The sequence below is a fragment of the Eschrichtius robustus genome, chromosome 1 (assembly GCF_028021215.1).
Source record: "Eschrichtius robustus isolate mEscRob2 chromosome 1, mEscRob2.pri, whole genome shotgun sequence".
NCBI lineage: Eukaryota > Metazoa > Chordata > Mammalia > Artiodactyla > Eschrichtiidae > Eschrichtius > Eschrichtius robustus.
In genome coordinates, this window is record NC_090824.1 from 26,010,609 (window position 1) to 26,030,516 (window position 19,908).

The following is a 19,908-nucleotide window of genomic DNA, read 5'->3' on the forward strand; positions in this document are numbered from 1 at the left end:
GAGAACAGCACCAGCATGAAGACTGCATGCAACTCATCCAGCCAATGGGCCCCAATTTTTGTCCCCTGCTGTCATCCAGACAGAGTGCTCAGTGGTCCCCAGGAGGGAGATCAGCCAGATCTTTCCAGATCCCTCCCAGCTGGGCTCAGAGTCTCAAGTACTCTTGAGGCTCATTCCCTTTGGGCTGAGGTCATTCCCTACCCCCTAGTTAAACTGCCGCCTTGAAGTACCCCCAAGGATGCCAACTAGGTTTCAGCAGGGTGAATTTACCCATGGGGAAGGGGTTCAAGATGGCTGACTCCAGGACTTGGCCATCCTCACCAGGGCTCAACACACCACTCCCGGAGTGCTTACCCGGAGACCGCTGCACAAGGCCACCACTCCCTGGATGTAGAGGTGGTTCCAGCTCAGGTCCAGCGACTGGAGCCCCACGTTGAGGGCTGTGGGAGGGAAGGACTCATCTCAGCGTCCACCACACCCCAGAGAACCCAGTCTCAGGGTTGGCAGAGGTCCCTCACATTGGGGATAAGCATCGCTCAATCCTCATGCAAAGCAAAACACGGAGGTAATCATTCATCAGTTATTCATTTAAACACAAAATTCTAAGATGATTCCCAAGGCTGGCAACAACGTAGTAAAATACTCATACATTGCAGGTGGCAAGCAAATGGTATACTCTATTTGGCAAATACTATCTGGTCACAGACATTTTCCTGTTAAAATCTGTTTACTCTATCTCACAGCAATATCACCCCTGAGACTCTTCCTAAGGAGACAGTACAGGATTTAAGAAGAGCGACATGCTTGTAGATGTTTTCCCTGGCATCACGTATAAAAGTAAGGTTTGTGACTCACAGGGGAAGGGTAAAGCATAACATAAATATCCATCTGGTGGCAAATTACACAACCATTAAAACAGATGGAGAGAGCATGGCAAACCTTGTATTTACATAGGGACACTGTGATAGTCATGGCGTGTGGTATCGTGTGATGTCTTTTTCATGGAGACCTACGGGAGCAGTGGAGGCCCCAGAATTTCTATCCAGGAGAGCTTTAGGGATACAGCCAGGTGGAAGTGCGGAGGCATCAGGGCTTGTCTAGAAGTTGGGTTTGCACATAAATTGCACATTTTTTTAATTTGAAGATGCTTTTGCTCACGTGCTACATAGGGTTGGGAAAGCATCCTATTTAAACACTTCATCGTTGTTATTTTTATCTGGGGAGGGCGGATGTGCCGAGGACACCGTTGGAAGGAGAGACTAAAGTGCTCTTGAAGGATTACTGAGTGGGAGGAATGCCTTCAGGCCCAGGAAAAATGTGTTATTCTGTTTTATTTATTTATTTAACATTTTCTGTTTTTAAATTTTTGGCTGCGTTGGGTTTTCGTTGCTGAAAGCGGGCTTTTCTCTAGTTGCGGTGAGCGGGGGCTGCTCTTCGTTGCGGTGCACGGGCTTCTCATTGCAGTGGCTTCTCTTGTTGCAGAGCACTGACTCTAGGCATGCGGGCTTCAGTAGTTGTGGCCTGCGGGCTCTAGAGCGCAGGCTCAGTAGCTGTGGCGCATGGGCTTAGTTACTCCGCAGCATGTGGGATCTTCCCGGACCAGGGCTCGAACCCGTGTCCCCTGCATTGGCAGGCGGATTCTTAACCACTGCACCACCAGGGAAGCCCTTGTTTTATTTTTTATGGACAGAGCACTCTGTACTGATCGTGTCTTTCTCTTGTGTCAACCACCAGGACAGACTTTCAGGAAAGTGCACAATACCTTCTATTATATTGAGAACAAACTTTTGTCCTGCCTTCATTCTCTCTCCCTGCCTGTTTCCCTCATCCTATTCTTACTTTTCTCTCCTCTTCTGTGCCAAGTCCCTCACTGAAGTTAAACCTTTTTTTTTTTTTTTAAGATTTTTTTGGTGTGGACCATTTTTAAAGTCTTTATTGAATTTGTTACAATATTGCTTCTGTTTTATATTTTGCTTTTTTGGCCACGAGGCATGTGGGATCCTAGCTCCCCGACCATGGATCGAACCTGCCCCCCTTGCATTGGAAGGCAAAGTCTTAACCACAGGACCACCAGGGAAGTCCCTTAAGTTAAACCTTGCAAGCCTGCCTCTCTTAAATGGCCACAAAATTAAAATTTTAATTCTGTTCTCAACACTTACTAGCTTTGTGACCTTAAACAGGTTACTTATCCTTCCCGTACTTCTGTTTTCTTATCTATAAAATAGAGATGTTAACCTGTACAAGGTTTTTTTTGTGAGGATTGATGTAAAAAGCCTAGTATTGATGCCTGTCACATAGTAACCATCTTATATTTGGTAGCTTTAGTAATAATAAAGATTTTTTTAAAAGCTGCATATATATTATGATGGTAACCATATTAAAACAGAATGTAGTCTGTCTCATTTTAAATTTGTTTTAAAATTTGATTTTTTTAAAAAAAAAATTTTATTTATTTATTTCTTTATTTTTGGCTGTGTTGGGTCTTCGTTTCTGTGCGAGGGCTTTCTCCAGTTGCGGCAAGCGGGGGCCACTCTTCATCGCGGTGTGTGGGCCTCTCACTATCGCGGCCTCTCTTGTTGCGGAGCACAGGCTCCAGACGCGCAGGCTCAGTAGTTGTGGCTCACGGGCCTAGTTGCTCCGCGCAAGTGGAATCTTCCCAGACCAGGGCTCGAACCCGTGTCCCCTGCATTGGCAGGCCGATTCTCAACCTCTGCGCCAGCAGGGAATCCCTAAAATTTGATTTTAAAACGTTTGACAATTAATTTTCAAATGGAGGCTCAAACTGCCCAACAGTTCTTTTACACTTTACTCTTCCCCTCCTCCCACCCTCAGCTGAAGATCTTGCCTCATACTTCACTGCGAAAACGGCAGCAATGGGATGAGAGAGCTTCGTCCTCCAACGTGCAGTCTACCAGCTCCCCTGCCCCCGCACCCACTCCTGCCGCCTCCTTCCTTCAGTGAATGATTAGTCCCTACTGCTCTCAGAGGCGACCCCTCCGTTTTTGTTCTGGATGCCATTGCTTCCAGCCTTTTCAAAGACTTTGCTCCTCTAATCATCTCCTCCTTCTTCTGCATCTTCAGTTTCTTCTTCTCTCCTTCCGATCAGTGTTTTCCATCCTTAAAAACCTTCCTGGACTCTATGCCACCCGTCCTCCTGTTTGAACCTTGTCTCAGTGGAACGTCTGGAGCTGCTTATGTGGTCATTTCCACTTCTTTGCATCCCATTTTCAACTCAACCCACTCCAGTTGGGTTTCCATACTCACCCACTTCACGAACATGGCACCTGTCAAGGTCACCAATTATCTCCATGTCGCTAAGCCCTGTGGTCACTTTTCTGTCCTCATCTTATTTGACCTCTAAGCATTACTTGACCCAGCTGACCACTTACCCCTTCTTGAAAATACGCCCTCATATGGCTCCTTGGTTCCTCACTTTTCCTATTTGACTCACCACTCCGTCTCCAGCTCCTCCTCCTCCTCCTCTGCAACCCCTAAAAATGTTGGAGTGACCCAGGGGCCAGTGGGATGGCCACCTACTCAACTCTATCTGCACTCCTCATCTGGATGACCTCATCTTGACACATGGCTTTAAATACCTCCCTATGGCTATGACTCCCAAATATATGTTTCTAGTCCTGACCTGTTCACCAAGCTCTAAACTCACACAGCAAACTCACACAGCCTGATATCTCTGTGTAGGCGTCGAATGGGCATCAAAAGCCCTCCTCGGCCAAAACGGAAAACTTGACTCCTAACTCCTGCCCATCCCCCATACTGTTACTCCCTGAGTTTTCCCCTCTAAGTAAATGACACCTGCCTCTAACCAGTAACTGAAACAGAAGAATCGTGAGTCTATCTCTCCCTTCCTTCCTTCTTCACATCAGCAAGTCCTTTCGGCTTTACTTGCAAAGTATATTCTGAATCCATCCACCGCTCAGGCACCGCCTCCTCCCTGAGCTCACGCTGTTGTCCTCTTTTGCCTGGACCACCTCACCAGCCTCCTGACTGGCCTCCCTCTTCCATTCCTGTCCTCCTCAGCTGCAGGCTTCACGCAGCACAGCTACACCTGCACGCCGTACCGTGTCGTCCCCACGCTCACAGCCTTCACAACTCCTCGTCGTGCGCCGAATGGATCCCAGGCTCCTGGCGTTCCACGGCTCCCGCGTCATGGCTCTCACAGCCCAAAGTGAGGGGCTGCAGGCCACCTCAACAACCTCTTCTCCTTCCATCCTCCTCCCCGTCCCCTCTGCTCCAGCCACACTGTCCCCCCAGTTCAAAGAGGACACTCTCCATTCTTTCTGCCTGGAGCACTGTGTGTCCAGACCCTAGCACGGCTCTTTCTTTTTTTTTTTTAAATTTTATTTATTTATTTTTATTTTTGGCTGTGTTGGGTCTTCGTTTCTGTGCGAGGGCTTTCTCCAGTTGCGGCGAGCGGGGGCCACTCCTCATCGCGGTGCGCGGGCCCCTCACTATCGCGGCCTCTCTTGTTGCGGAGCACAGGCTCCAGACGCGCAGGCTCAGCAGTTGTGGCTCACGGGCCCAGCTGCTCCGCGGCATGTGGGATCCTCCCAGACCAGGGCTCGAACCCTTGTTCCCTGCACTGGCAGGCAGACCCTCAACCACTGCGCCACCAGGGAAGCCCCATGGCTCTTTCTTCTTTGATATTCAGGTTTCAACAAAGAGCCACCTTCCCTGAGGGGCTTCCCTCACCACTCCATCTAGATTAGCATCCCATCCCCACTGCTAGGAGTCTTTCCTTTTCTACTCATTCCCCCAGGAATGAGCATTTAGGGTTTTTTTTTCTTTTATAACACTTTTGCAGTGAAACCTCCTCAGACATCTCTCTCTGTGTATGTATGAGAGCGTCTCTGAGACACGTATAGAGGGGAACTGCGTCACAGAAAATATATACATTTTCGACGTTACTAAACACTGTCAAATTGTTCTCCAAAGTGCCTTTACCTAGTAGACTTGTGAGTGTTCCTATTTCTTGCTTGTATTCACCCTTGATACTCTCTGACGGGAAATTTTTACAGCTCTGCTAGATGACAAGGGAGATCTTTTTGTTGTTTTATTTTGCGTGTTTCTAACTACTAAAGAGCGTGGGCGCTTGGCTTTCCTTGGTCACTGTCCATACGCTCTGACCATTTTTTTTTTTTTTTTTTTAGGGAAGGATTATTTATTTATTTATTTATTTATTTATTTATTTATTTATTTATTTATTTTTGGCTGTGTTGGGTCTTTGTTTCGTGCGAGGGCTTTTGCTAGTTGCGGCAAGCGGGGGCCACTCTTCATCGCGGTGCGTGGGCCTTTCACTATCGCGGCCTCTCTTGTTGTGGGGCACAGGCTCCAGACGCGCGGGCTCAGTAGTTGTGGCTCACGGGCCTAGTTGCTCCGCGGCATGTGGGATCTTCCCAGACCAGGGCTCGAACCCGTGTCCCCTGCATTGGCAGGCAGATTCTCAACCACTGCGCCACCAGGGAAGCCCCTTGACCATTGTTTTATTGGGAGTATTTATCACTGCCTAATGGAGCTATAGGATCTTTTATCAATATTCTGAAGAGTAATCTTTTCTATTATACAAATGCTGCACATTTCTACTCCTTAGTTATCGCTTGTTTTCTATCATTGCCCCACAATGTCTTTTATCACATGCAAGTTTTAAACTTACTGTTGTCAAATATATGAATCGTTTTTGTTACAGTTTCTGCCACTATTTTGTTACAGTTTCTGCCCATTTCTGTTTAATAATCCGTAGTCTCCCTGAAGTCAGCAAGTTACTTCTCTCTATGTTCTTCTAATCATTTTAAAGTTTACTTCCCACATTCAGGTGTCTGCTCCATTCAAAGTGTACTTCGGGTGTGGTTTACATCACTTTTTATAATCAGAACGTTCAGTAACAATAAGAAACCGGAGATGCAGCTCTGACAAGCCGTCATACCCCATGTCCCTCTCCTTTGCTGGCTCCTTTCTCCGCGGAAGACTCACCCAGCATCTGCCCCAGGTACTCTCCTGCCTTATCAGAGAATTGGTTGTGACTGAGATCCAGCGACTTAATTCTGTAATTGGTCTAGAGAAAGAAACAGTGCAGAGAGAGGTAATTTTTGTCTTCTTTGTGACTGCAAATACCTCTCTTAGAACAGTGTGGGCCCCCATATGTCAAAAATTAAGTAGACTAGTGTTCTTAGACTGAGGACAATTTCTTGTTCGTTTCCTGCTGAACTGTTGATGACTGCTGCGAGAATTTAGCACCATCCAAACAGTCCTACCACTTGCCTAGGTTTTTGATAGGACTGGCGGAGTCTAAACACTCGCCAGCTCCCTAAATCAGGCAAGTAGCCTCACTTCCCTATGCTCAGAGCCACCCATCTCCCGGGCCATCTCTCACATGGCTGGCTGCACCCACCCCTTGCTTCTTACCGACAGGGCTTGGCAAAACAGCTCTGCGGATTCTTCCTTGAAGTTATTTCCTGTAGTGAAGGGGGGCATTAGCAACGTTCTTCAGACTAAGGCTCCCTTACTCTCCATATCCTAGCCCTACCAGTCTCTTGCCTTTGGAACAATCAGACGTAGAAAAGGTGGCAAATACTTAAAGCAAATGTTTGGGCATAGGCGAACACAGGGGAAAAAAGGCAACCAGTTACCATCTCTTTAACAGTCCTTCCCTTCTCTCTCTGCCATGACTGTCCCGGGAGTTCCAGGGGTTGGTACACCATACCCTGTGCATCCATTGACAGCATCAACCCCTAGCCTAGTGCCTAAAATGTGTAACATTATAAAAATGCTAATCCAAGTCTGAGCAGCAGTGTTGGACCTAGAGGGATGAATGAGGCACTTGAAAATCTCAGTAATCACGATGGGTAATATCTTAATATTTTAAAATCCAAATCAATGCAAAAGCATCTATGGTGAACCAAGTTTTAAATAAAAGCAGGAACTGACCCTGTACTTGCATGGCCAGACCTTACTCACCTCACCCCAATCTGTCCCTGGTGGATCCTGTTTTTTATTTAAAGTGTTGATTTTTTCTTTCATCATGGATTTGTCTTTGCATTAATTTTCACTTTTAAAAATGTTGCATTATGATATTACTTACTTGCTTACAGAGTTTTTTTTGTTGCCCCTTAAGTTTTGTGGCTGAGGTGAGTGCCTCCCTTATCTTACCCTAGCCCTAGATTGCTAAGTAATCTAAAACATTGGTGATTTCCGGAGAATAAACGACACAAACTCTTACTCCCAAATTTCTCCTTTGAAACCTTAGTAAGCTCTATGTGTCTAGCACCTAAAAAGTGCTTGGCACATAACAGGTGCTCAGTAAATCCTTACTGAATGAATGAACAGATGAATGAACCCACTGAAACACAAGTACTTCTTTGGCTGTTTCTGGTACCAGTGCAATAAAATGAGATAATAATCTAGTCAATGTATAAAATTAGGCAATCTATTATTCAAATTGTTGTGTTTATACCGTTGGTTACCAACAGTGCATTGGCTGTAAGAAATCATTTGGGAAGCTTGATAAAATACAGATTCTTAGACCCCTCTCCCTAAAGATTCTGATTCAGCAGCCTGGGATAGGGCTGGGAAATTTGTATTTTTGCAAAGAGCTTTCTGTATTAATGTTATATTAGAGGTCTTAGCCAATACAACCAGAAACCTCTCTAGGAGCTATAAATATTGGAAAGAAGAGACAAAAACTTTCATTGTTTGCAGACATGATCACCTACCTAAATAATCCAAGAAAATTAACAAAATGTTAGAACAAGTAAGATAATTCAATCAAGTGATTGGTAATAGGCTCAGTGTACAAAACTTAATAGCTCTCAAACACACCAATAATAATTAGAAAATGTGATAGAAAAACATTCTATTCTCATAAGAATAAAATGATAAAAGACCTAGACATAAAGCTAATATGAAATATGCATGACTTATAATGAAGTAAATCTATAAAATTTATTGAAGAACATAAAAAAGACCTGAAGCAACCATGTTCTTAAATGAAGATATTCAATACTTTAAATATGTCAATTCTTTCCTGAATTTGCCTAGAATATTAAATATAACCCCAACCAAAATCCCAGTAAGTTTTCTTTTTAATGGAACTCGACAAAATGGTTCTAAAATTCAACTGGAGGAGAAACCACACAAGAATAGCCAAGATTACTTTGAAAAAGGTCAGACTTTGTCCACTCAAATATAAAATATACTATAGCATATCATATAATTATAAAACTAATATATTGAATATTACATACTTGATATATGATTTTAATTACAACTAATTATTATATTATATAGCATATTATAATTTTAACATTCTAAGCATACTAAAACAGTACAGTGTTGGCATAGAAATAGATTGATGAAGTGAGATAGAGACTCTAGAAAGGAACTTATATTTATACGGGAATTTAATAGACGATGACATTCAAATTAGTTAAGGGTAGATTATTCAACTAATGATACTGGGGCACCTGGCTATGAGTTTTGGAAAGAGAATGTTTGACTCCTACCTAATGCCATGAACAAAAATAAGTTCTAGGTATATTGAAGATCTACGTGGAAAAAACCAAAATACAAAAATATTTGAAGAAAGTAAAGAAAAATGTTTTTAAATCTGAAGTAGGAAACCATTTTTTAAGCAAGATTACAAAAATTAAATCCATAAAAGAAAAGACTGATGAACTTGACAACAGTAAATATACAAACTTTCATGTAAGAAAACACCATGAAGAAAGCCATATGTAACATTCAAGTATGAGTATCTGTAGTATATAAAGAGTGCCTAATACTTAATAATACAAACAACCCCATATAACAGTTGGCCATTTCTTAGAAGAAGAAATTAAAATGAAAATAAGCATCTGAAAAGATGTTCTATTTCAATAGTAATGTGGGAATGTAATAAAGATAATAATAGTGGTGAACAGTTATTGAATACTTGCATCCTATGTACTGTTCTAGGTGATTCAGATTTTAATTAACGTAATCCTCACAATCACTGCCTGAGATAGGTAATATAATTGTCTCTAGTTTATAAATGAGAAAAGTGAGTCACAGAAGGGTTAAATAAATTGCCTAGTGTCAAAGCTGGGATCTGAACCCAAGTACTGTGACTTCAACACACTTAACCATCTGGTTCACAAACAGCTTGGTAATAACCCTTCTGGTGGAGATATAGCGGAAACAGACATTCCACTGGTGGAATTATAACCTCGTATGGTCTTCTTAAGGGAAATTTGGAAATTACTTTTTAACTTTACCAAAACGGGTATACCTTATATTGAATAATTCTGCTCCTGGGTGTCTGTAGAAATACTAGAACATGTGCTCAAAAGATGCATGGATAAGAAAATACTTTAAAAATTATCTGGAAGATTGAAAAACTAGAAATGACCTAAATGCACTCCCCTTCAAAAAGGGGGATATTAGATAAATTATGCTATATCCATACCATGAAAAACTACCCAGGAGTTCAAAACAATGAGATAAATCTATCGGTTCTGCCATAGAAAGAAATCCAAGATATATTTAGAGGGGAAAAAAGGAAAGTTGGAGAATAATATCTAATATGTAGTAACATTTATATTAAAAAATACATAACTTCTGTTTCTGTATTTTCTCTCTGGATACTTTTAAGATCTTTTTATCTTAGGTGCTTTTACTATGATATACTCAGGTGTGGATTTCTTTTTACTTTACTGTACTTAGGACTCACTAGGATTCCTGTATCTGAGAATACATCAGTTCAGAAAACATGTCAGCTATTATTTGCTCATATATTGTTGTTCACCCATTCGCTTCTTCTGGACTGCCTATTAGCTATATTGAGTCTATTCATTCCTTTATAGTTTTATCTTTTATATTCTCTATATCTTTATCTTTCTATACTGCAAAGATAGGTAAAATATCCTTTTATCTATTTTCCAGGTCACTAATTTTATTCACTGTATCTAATTTGCTATTGAATTTATCCATTGAGTCTTTAATTTCAATAATTATATATTTTCATTTGTAGAAGTTCTATTTTGGGGGGGATCTATTAAAAAATCGTGATTTGTTCTTGTATGTTTTATGTTCTTAATCATATCAAACTTGATTTAGAGTTGGGTGCAAGATATCTATTTACTAGAAGTTTCAGTTAATTGACAGTGCTCCTGTGCAGTTTGATGGATAAATTTTATGGTCACTCAATTTATAGTCTACATAGGATAATGTTATTTCCTGAAGTTCTTGAGGGTCCCATGCTATTACTTGTTGAGTCTGACAGCTCTCATGGTGTTTCCTTGTTTTGCAATTTTGGACTGTGAGCCCATCTTTAGCAGAGCTTTATCTGTGGGAACCCCCAACAGCCTGGAGCCTGTCAGAGGTTTATGTTTGTTTCTGTTTGGTGCCCCAAGGTATTACCAACATAGGACCACTTTGCATGTTCATTTCCTGCCACAGGGATTCCAGGGCCCTGCAGAGAGTATAAATGCAAACCATAAACCTGAGTGAGGGCAGGTCTGTGGGTAATAGAGTTCTCAAGTGACTTTTTCTTTTTTCTGTGAGTGAGACTGGTAATAAACTAATTAAAAATTAGTTATACTACAGGGGGTCAGGTAGTAATAAATGCTGTTAAGAAAAACCAGGAAGAGAAACAGGTTAGAGAGTGATGGTGACGGAGAGGTGCTGCTTTGATAGGTCAGAGAAGTCCCCTTAAGGAGATGACTTGTGAGCGGAGGCAGGAATGAAGGGGGAGCGGGAGCCGTGCAGGTATCTGGGGTAGAGCCTTTCCAGCAGAGGTGGGAATATTGCAAAGTGAATCAGAAGTCACTTGTCCAGGACAGCCGTGAAGCCAGTGTGGTTGTGGAGAGGGGACGAGAATGGTTGGAAGAATCTAGCAGGGTGTACACGCAGTGTTCTGGTGTCTGAAATCAGCAGGACCTGGTCTGGCTCAGTTAGACCCTGGATCTCTCTGCTCTGACCCTTCTCTCCATTACATTCCCAATGTCCTCCCCCTCCTCCTTCATAGGCTCACCTGAAAGCTGAAGACTAAAGAGCGAAGAGGTGTTATTCTGGAGGAACTCAGAGAGGATTCTGGCCCCCTCCAAACCAAGATCATTGTCGGAAATATTCTAAAAGGCAAGAGAACACTTAAGTGTGTGACAGTCCCACCAAAGGGCCCTCATGAACAAATGATGGGGGTGGGTGCTTACTTGAGGCCTACACTGAGGGAGTAGGGGTGGGGTGGGGAGAGCAGGGCTGGGGTGAAAGGATGGGAAGGGTTAGGGTGCAAAGGGGAGGAGGAGGAGGAGGAGAGGAACCCTGGCTTTTCTAATGCTTCACCGTGAAGCCCTCAGGCCGATCTCAGTTCTCTGAAGTTGACCTCAGTGACTCCCCACCTCCCCAATTTAGCCCTGGTATTTTAGATAAGCACATTGTATTATTTTTTTTTTGAAACCTAAGACAACTTTATTTGGAGGGTTTGGCATGAAACAATTGAAAAATGAATTTAGAGTAAGCAATCATTGTAATTCCCTTCACTGGTTCACAAGCATGAATCACTGTGCTCAGAAGTAGTAGGGGTATAAACGGACATAGTCCTTTCTGGCGAGTGGGAGGGACTTTATATAAGCCAGCCATTATCATCCTAATTGTCTTTCCCCTTCTTTTTTTAATTTTTAAAATTGTGGTAAAATAGACGTAACACAACATGTACCATCCTAACCGTTTTTAAGTGTACAATTCAATGGGCTGAAGTACATTCACATTGTTGTACAACCATCACCAACATCTGTCTCCAGGCACACTGTATGTTATGAAATTATTTCATGGCTTTATTTTCTTTAAGAAAGTTTACATTAAGAAAGTTTAATTAAGTTGCTTTACATAAAGCAACTCTAAAGAAGCAAGTTTGTCCATTTAGGGGCTTATGAGATCCAGATGGAAATGGTTTCTCAGGGTTTCCTATGGCCAACAGCGAACACAGTGCCCCTGGCCAGGCTCTCATGTGCGGAACCTCCTCTGAGAAGTCGCCTCCAGGGGAGGGGAGGCCCCAGACTGACTGCAGAAAGCCTGGAGGCTGGCCTGGGCTCAGGCAGGGGACTCTGGCTTGTCTGAAGTGTGTTCTGAGACTCTAAGCATGGTTGTAGGAACTGGTAGAACAGGGCACAGTACCATCTCCTGCAGGTAGTAGTTCTCCTGTAGCATCTCCACCAGGCTCAAGATGCCCTCCTCCATGATACAATTGTCTGCCAGCTCCAGCGTGACAACAGTCGTGTTGGACTTCAGCCACCACAAGGGGAGGGGGAGAGAGACAGAGGTAGTTGGTGCCCTTGCCCAGAGCCCATCATCCCTCTCGAACATCCCAGCCACGTCAGAGGGTACAGAGATGCAGGCTAGCAATTCTGGAGGAGTGGCTAGGAACAGGAGAATAGCGCAGGGGACAAGCCATCCCAGTGAGTTTTGCTAGGATGACGTGCTTATTCTGGGCACCTCCCTCCACAAAAGGGGTACCAAGGGGGATCTAGAAAAGGGACATTAAAATATTGTCCTGAAAAAGATGAGGCACAAGGGTGAGCTGAACAGATTTTAACTATTTAGCTTTAAGGAGAGAGGCCTGTGACCTACTCCAAGTTTAAGGAGAACGTGCTATTTAAGAAGGGTATTTAAGCATGACGCCTTTACTGTGCCTGCTTCCTTCAGAGGCCTTTCTTCTAGTTTAGGCTTAAGGGTTGTCTGGTACTCTCTGATAGTCAGGATGTTGTCTCAAGGCTGTTTAGAAGGAGCTGGAACTTAAATCTTAAATAAATATCTACATCCAAGTTAGTCTGTCTTCCCACAGGGAGCAAGACAAGTGGACATGACTGGCGTTGCAGCATGAGGGACTGAGGTTAGCTCTAACCAGAACTTTTCTCCTTCCCTTCCCCACCTCGTTCCCTGTGCAGAAGGGCACTGAGAACAGACATGTCTTTGAATTTGAGCGGTTTTCAAAGCACACAAAGCAGTGAGAGAAGTAGCTCCCATTTCAGGCAAAGGGAAAGTGTGATAGTGTGAATTACTGCGAGGCAGAATGGTCCCCCAGGGCCTTCATGAAGTGTCTTCTGGCCTCCACTCTCTTGCGGGGGTGGGAAAATTCAGTCGTGCTCAAAGGCAAGCGAGATGGCTCAGGGGGCCTCCCAGTCTAGGTGTCATTTAGCAGAAATGGGGGCTGAAGGACCACTTTCAGAGTCATCCTGGGGACCAGCACAGTATGTGGTGTAGCAGGTGGCCTGATCACCAAGTTCATTCACATTCATTTCACACGGGTATCTATTTGTCACCCTCTGTGCTAACTGCCGAGGAAACAGGGATGAACAGAGACCCTTCCTCCTCTCGAGGGGCTCATAGCCCACCAAGTCCCAGGGCATGGAGATAGGTGGAGGAGGGACAGACCCAAAGAAGTATGAAAATGATCCCTCCTATCGGAATACTCTTCCTCTAAGCCAGGGAAACAAAACATGTGAGAAGTTAAACAGTACCAAAGATAAATAAAAGTTCAGTCCATCGGAATGTCACAATGATTGTCAAATGGATGATACAAAGAATCAGAGAAGAAAAACTCCCCCTAAACAGAAACTGCTGTTACTGAGAGACAAGTGGCCCAAGTCCTGAGTGGATTTTATTATTATCCATTTTTTTCCATGAAGCTCATGAGGTAATGGTGAATTCCTAACACTTCATTAATCAGTCTTTCAACGCTCCATAAATTTCAAGATGCCTTTGTTCTTTCTCTGCCCTTCCCTCCCTTCCCTCCCCCTCCCCAGAGAGCAGCACAATCTCACGTCATGTGACTTCTTAATGGGCATGTGCTAAGTGCAAATGCAGTTATGGTTCCAAAAATGGGTACTTTTTTTAAAAAATCTAAATTTTTCTTTACTGTCCTAAGTGAACAAACAGTGTTGTGCTGACATACACCTGTTACATTTTCTGTTTCCCTGGGATGGAGTCAGTTTTGTATATAATCAATTATAATTATAGAAAGCTATGATGAGTTCAAGGACAAGTCCTTATCGTCCAAGCCAAGCCGGGAGAGAACATTCTTCCTGTGGGAAAACATGATCCACTCTACAGTGTGGTCTTGAAGATTTACATATAATATTGCAAAAGGCAGATATCAAATGGAATGGCTCAGTAGTGAACTCATTTATGGCAAAGGTGAGCTTTGGAATTGAGATCTGGCTGGCATTTTGCATTGTGTTCTCACATTAGCGTTTGGGCCCAAGCCCAGACCAATTGCTTTTCCAGGGCCCACAGGCTGGTGCCTTTGCTTTCTGAATGGGAAACAGCATAGACTTCCAAGGCCCAGGTCTCTAGCAGCCTCCTTCCCAGGAGCTAATGGACATCCATGCCTGTTGGGGAAAGCAACTGGTAGTCATGCAGAGTTTAGGGCAAGGTGGGCATAGAGGTTGCAATGCAGGGTCCCAAGGTGGGGCTCTCTGATTCTTGAGCCTACCACCCGGTCAAGTCCCCACTTCCGCCAGGCTTCACGTGCCCGCACTGGTATGCTCACCACCAGGGCTATAGCAATAGCCTTGGTACCCTTGGGGCCCAGCCCATGGTGGTTGAGGTTCACATAGGACTCCTCCATGTTCCGGATGAAGTAGGAGACGGGCACTACGCCCACAAGTTTGCAGGCCTCCAGGTACAGCTCCCTTTGTCCGGTGGTGAAAAATTTCTCGGTATCTGCAGAAAAAGATGCAAGTGGATGAAGTAGAGTCTCTCTTCTACCTTTGCCTTATCTCCCTGTTAACCCAGACCACATTCGATTCTGACTGGCGTCCCCTCTTATCTGAGGCTCTGTCCCTATGGGTGTATGTTCCAGCTCCAACTGGAAAGTCAGCCAGTGGTGGGAGACCCTAAATCCAGAAAGCCCCACGTGGACATCTCCCTTTGCGTAAGAGAGAAGGCCCCTGGTTTTAGGCTCCACGCTACCTAGGAGAAACAATGTGCTCCGCCCCGACCTTCCCAGGTTGACTGCACCTAGTGACTGAGCACAAGGATGTGTGAGCGCATCCTTGCCCACCTCAGGACAGCTTTGAAAGGCCAACCAGACAAAAAGCTGGTGATTTGTGATGGTTGAGGGAGTCTCCATTGCACTTTTAGTTTCACTACCACTGTAAAAATGTGAGCCACAAACAAAGTTTTACTAAAGATTTAGAGAAGTACCAACTAGAAAAAGCCCAAGTAGGACACAGTGGGCTTCTGTAGGTGGCAGATCAGTGCAAGATAGAGAGACCCCCAAATCCGTCGGAAACAAACTTGCATTTGAGTGGGTTTGCTTCTTTCAAAGACTTGCATGTCATTTTTCCTCACGAAAAGGACTGTCATCCCTACTTTACCAATGACAGATCTAGCCCCCAATCACACACAGCTGATTAGTGCTTAAACCAGCGAACAGAATGGGGGCTGCTCCTCTCCATTCTAACCTCTTGGGGGCTTTTGTTCCTTGGACTTTAGACCATCCTGACTCGTGGTCGGTGGGCAGAGGGCCTCCCTGGGTTCTGGATGCCCCCACAGCACTGTCCTCATTAAGCAAGCTCTGTTGACACAGGGCTTTCCGTGGCCAGCGGGGGTCTAAGCCAGCATCTGTTTTTTTCCTTCAGATCTCAGAGTCTTTGGCCAACCCACCCCAGACATTTCTAAGACGGACAATGAAAGCTTTGTTGGTGAAAGGACAAGGTCTTTGCAAGGAAGTTGATTTTGCAGGCACAGCTGCAAATTGGCCTTCTTTTCCCAGTGGCTGCAGACCAGGATTTTTCAGCCTCGGCACTAAGGACATTTTGAGTCGGATAATTCTCTGCTGTGAGGGGCTGTTCCGTGCAGTGTAAGATATCTGGCAGGATTCTTGGCTTCTGCCCATGAGATTCTAGTGGCATCCCCCCACCCCTCACCCCACCCTCAGTTTGCCAAGTGTCCCCTGGGGTGCAAAATCGCCTGTTGTATAGGAAGAGCAGCACGTGGTGGGCGAGCGACTTCCCCTCTTCCGTAGCCTCACCACCAGCTTGCTATTCCCGCCTGGCTCATGTCTCAGTTCATCCCAGGAAGCCCTTCCTGCCCCATTCCTAGCATCTCAGCACCAGCTGTAGGGGCACCAGAAGCTGGAGGAGCTGAGCCCTGAGTGTCCGTCCGGCACAGAATAGTTGGTGTCAGATTCAGTCGTTAGGGGCTCCTGTTTGCCAAAGCAGAGTAGGTGACCCCCAGCTTTGTCCTTGGCACTCGCTCTGCTGCGGTTGATTCTGCGGACGCCTTCTAGCTGTATTCCCTAGGTTATGTTTTAGAGGCAGCTTGCAACAATGTTATAATTTGCGGGGAGTGGTGGTGGGGAGGGGCAATGAGCTAGAAGCTGGAGTCTGGGACAAAACATCCAGTGTTTCCATCTGCCACCCCCCCAACCAGGTAAAATTCAGTGTCGCAGGCAATATCAGCAGCAGCCTTGAAGCGGAAAAGAAGTTAGGAAGGCAAGGGAGGAGGTCTGTGTTGAGGGTGAAGTATGTGGACCCTGGGGCGGGGGGGGCGGTAACCATGGAGACGAGCGACACAGCGGAATTTGGCAGAGCAGCCTCCCCTGCATCTCTGCTGCCACTGATCACAACCTACCACCTAGCGCCGGGACACGGGAGGGAAAGGGCCACTGGGCCGGCTGGCCTCAGCCTGGGAAGTTTGGGGCCAGCCCATCAGGTGGAGCCAGCACTGTTCTGGCCCTGCTTCCCAAGTGTCCTTTTTGGCACTTCCTTCCTTGGGGAAACTGGAAAGGAGAAGAGGGTGGACGTGTTGTTTGCAATAACAGAGTCTTTGCTGCAACTCAGCCTGCACCCCTCCCCATACCCAGACACGCTTGGATTTGTTGAGGGAAAACACGGGGCTCTCAAGCTGGGGAAACAAGAACTCTAATGTGAGTAGAGGAACGTCACCAGGATGCAAGATGGGCCATAAATCCTCCAGGGGCCCCTGGAATATGGAATAGGGAAGGTAGATCGACAAGGTGGGAGGAACATGGGATCGGCAGACATTGGCAAACTCTCGGTGGCCTTGGGCAATGCACACAATCCTTCTAAACCTCAGTTTCCCCCTCTGTAAAGGGCAGGTAATAATGCCTACCACCCGGGACTATTGCAAAGGTGACATAAGATGCCACATGTGGAAACGTTCAGAAAACCAGAAGCCCCTGTTCACTTATTGCTCCAGCTTTCCACAAGCTGATGGGACCCCTCTGCTCATGAGTCCAGCCATGAGCATGGGGCAGCAGAGACTGCTGCCCCCGGGCCAGCCTCGGGGAGGTCGTGGCATAAAACTGAGCACAGGTGTTTCTGCCCCGTTCCCTCTGCAGCACGTCCCACCGGGCAGAGCCTTGGCCAACTGGGAAACTGATTTCTCCAGCTTCTGAGGAAGGAGGCAAGTCACCCCTCACCCACCAAAGGCCCACGCTCGCTCACCTTCAATCTCAAGGTCTGTTTCTGAGCTCTCCCGGGCTGGTTTCTCTTTTTCGACAGCCATGGGGGCTTCAGGCTCACAGTAGAGTGTTTCGTCACTGCTCTGCCGTGCCGACACGGTGTCACTCTCATCTGGAAGAAAAACTCATCTCCTTGATTCTGGAAACGAAACCCGCTGGCCTTTCAGGTGGAGCCCACCACTGGCTGCCCTGCGCCTCTGTTTCTCTCATCTGCAACCCGAGTCCTGGCTGCAACCTTTGTCCCTCAGCCTCGCGTGGCTCAAGGTGCCAAGGGACTACAGCCTGCCTTCAGCCCTGCCAGGGGGGCTCCCCTCTACGAGCCCTCTTTCCCTGACACAGAGCTGCCTCCTGGCTGAATCGTCTGTGCTAAACGCCCTTCGTGTTCTCTGGAGGCCTCGCTCCTGTCCCATCCCCTGTGTTGGGCCAGCCTTGGACGTTGGCTGCTTGCTCCTTCTTTTCCTTCTTATTAGCTCGGGTGGGGTTCAGGGTCTGCTTTACTCTTTCAGGGGAAGGACGTGTGCTGATGCCTAGACTTCCTCATTGGCAGGCACAGATGATGCTGGGAGGGCAAGGGGCAGGGCAGGTGCCTTGGGTCAAGTGTAAAATAAAGCGGAACAGAAGCAGTTCCAGAGAGTGAGAGGGATAACTTGATTCCTAAGGATCTGACCTAGCTTCTCTTCCTTCCAGTCCAAATTTATGACCACGCAGAAGGAAGGGCTTGCAGATCTCCCTGGGATTGAAACTAATTGCTATGATTAAATACGTGTCCTGGGCTTCCCTCACACTAGTCCCCTGCACTTGCTAGATGTGATTTTTCTGCCGTTGGGCCACTGATCTGGAACCAGCCCTGGGCTTCTGAAAGCCACACAAAGTCCAGGGCTCGTCCTCCCACGTCAGCAGGATGCAATGGTTTCAGGAAGCCAGGCTGCACCACTGGATGGCCTGTCATAACTCAACCAACCTTCTCTCTTCGGGTGGGCTGAGCATTCATGGCACGGGTCGCAAGTTTTGACCACCCGGTTTCTAAGATAGTGGAGTTCCTAATGATTCCATGCAGGTTTGTGTCCTTCTCAGCCCTTGTCCATAGACCCAAGCTCCAACATTTATTTCCCAGCCTATAAGACAAGGTCTGTGTGACAAGGGGTGGAAGTAGCAGTGGTCAGACATTTAGAAGACATACAGCAGCTTAGCCATCAGACGTAGCCCTCAAAAAGTGATGATTTCTTAATTTCCTCATTAGATAAACAATTTTAGAATTCCATCCAAGCAGTGGAATGTTGGTAACTGTTTAACTGGCTCTCCAGAAAAAAAAAAAAAATCCTGCTTTGTAATGTTAGCCGATTCAGGTGGTGTAAATATTCCTAACATGGTTGATTTCCAACTACCAACATGACATCGGCCAGCTCACAGAATGAAAATTAAAGTCAGCCAGAGCTAGTATGAGCCAGTTCCAGTACAGCGTTGCATCCAACTTTCTCACTCCCTGTTTGGCAAGCCCTGAAGTCAGGTCAATGTCACACATCACCCCAATTCTAGAGGGTCCCAGGAGAGGAGGGAAGGAGGCTTCCAGGTCTACGTGGTCACTAGGCATTACACTGAGGCAGCCAGAAGGGCCTGAGTGGTGAGAAATGGGATGCATTTTCACCTTTTGCCTCAGGCTCAAGAGGGTCGTCATTGTCCATGGTGCCGGGGCCCTCTCAGGGGCTGCTGCCAGCTTCTTGCCACCTTTCTGCTGCTTCCCTAAGAAGCTACCTGTCGGTTCACCTCTGTCTCAAACTTTGCGTACCCTTCTCTCACCTAGACAGATCCTGGGGGCTGGGGGCTGTAGTTACCCTTCCATCCCAGCAAGCCCTGGGGAGAGTGGGTTTTGGTGAGACATGTCTGGATTTGACCCCAACTCTGTCTGGGAGAGGTAGCTACTTCCCGGGATCATCAAGGAGAGAGGTACAGCTCTATTCCTGGGAGCCCTGTTGAAAGGATGCCCACCCACCTGCAACTTTATGACTTAGGACCCACTTTCATTTCATCTTCAACATTCCATGACCTCATGCGGTCATTGTGATCCACGTGGGTGGACCTGGCAACAGCAAGCCTCCCACCCTCCTGGTGGCTCTGGTAGTCATCTTTTCTCTTATATCCGCTGGGACCAAGCCCAGGCTTGGCTGTGAGTGTGCAGGTGCTGTGCGGGGGGCCTCTAGGTGGAGTTGTATTTCCCTCTGAGTCAGGACCAAACCCAAGGCCCTTAATCAGGTGACTGCTTTAAGCCGCCACCATGTTCTTCTCTCAAGGTGCTTCAGGTACGAAATATTTCAGTGATGGGTGAGGTCAGTTTTCTTCTTCGCAGTTCTTCTTGTTTTTTTTCTTTCTCCCTCGGGAGAGTATCCTCAACCTTGGAGCAGAAGATCAAAAGCAAAGCACGACAAACATATGTT

The 19,908-nt window shown here is 46.0% G+C and overlaps 1 protein-coding gene across 1 annotated transcript in view; it reads right to left on the bottom strand.

Moving 5' to 3' along the window:
- LRRC74A (leucine rich repeat containing 74A) overlaps positions 1-19,158 on the bottom strand; it is an 85,136-nt gene extending 65,978 nt beyond the window's left edge. The window contains exons 1-8 of the mRNA XM_068556695.1: positions 19,122-19,158; positions 17,460-17,588; positions 14,537-14,709; positions 12,163-12,270; positions 11,024-11,120; positions 6,421-6,470; positions 5,989-6,070; positions 355-440 (exon numbers count right to left, since the gene is read on the bottom strand). Of these exons, the coding sequence (XP_068412796.1) occupies positions 355-440; positions 5,989-6,070; positions 6,421-6,470; positions 11,024-11,120; positions 12,163-12,270; positions 14,537-14,709; positions 17,460-17,588; positions 19,122-19,158 (762 nt within the window). The remainder of the gene's footprint in view (positions 1-354; positions 441-5,988; positions 6,071-6,420; positions 6,471-11,023; positions 11,121-12,162; positions 12,271-14,536; positions 14,710-17,459; positions 17,589-19,121) is intronic.
- Between the last annotated feature and the right edge of the window lie 750 nt (positions 19,159-19,908).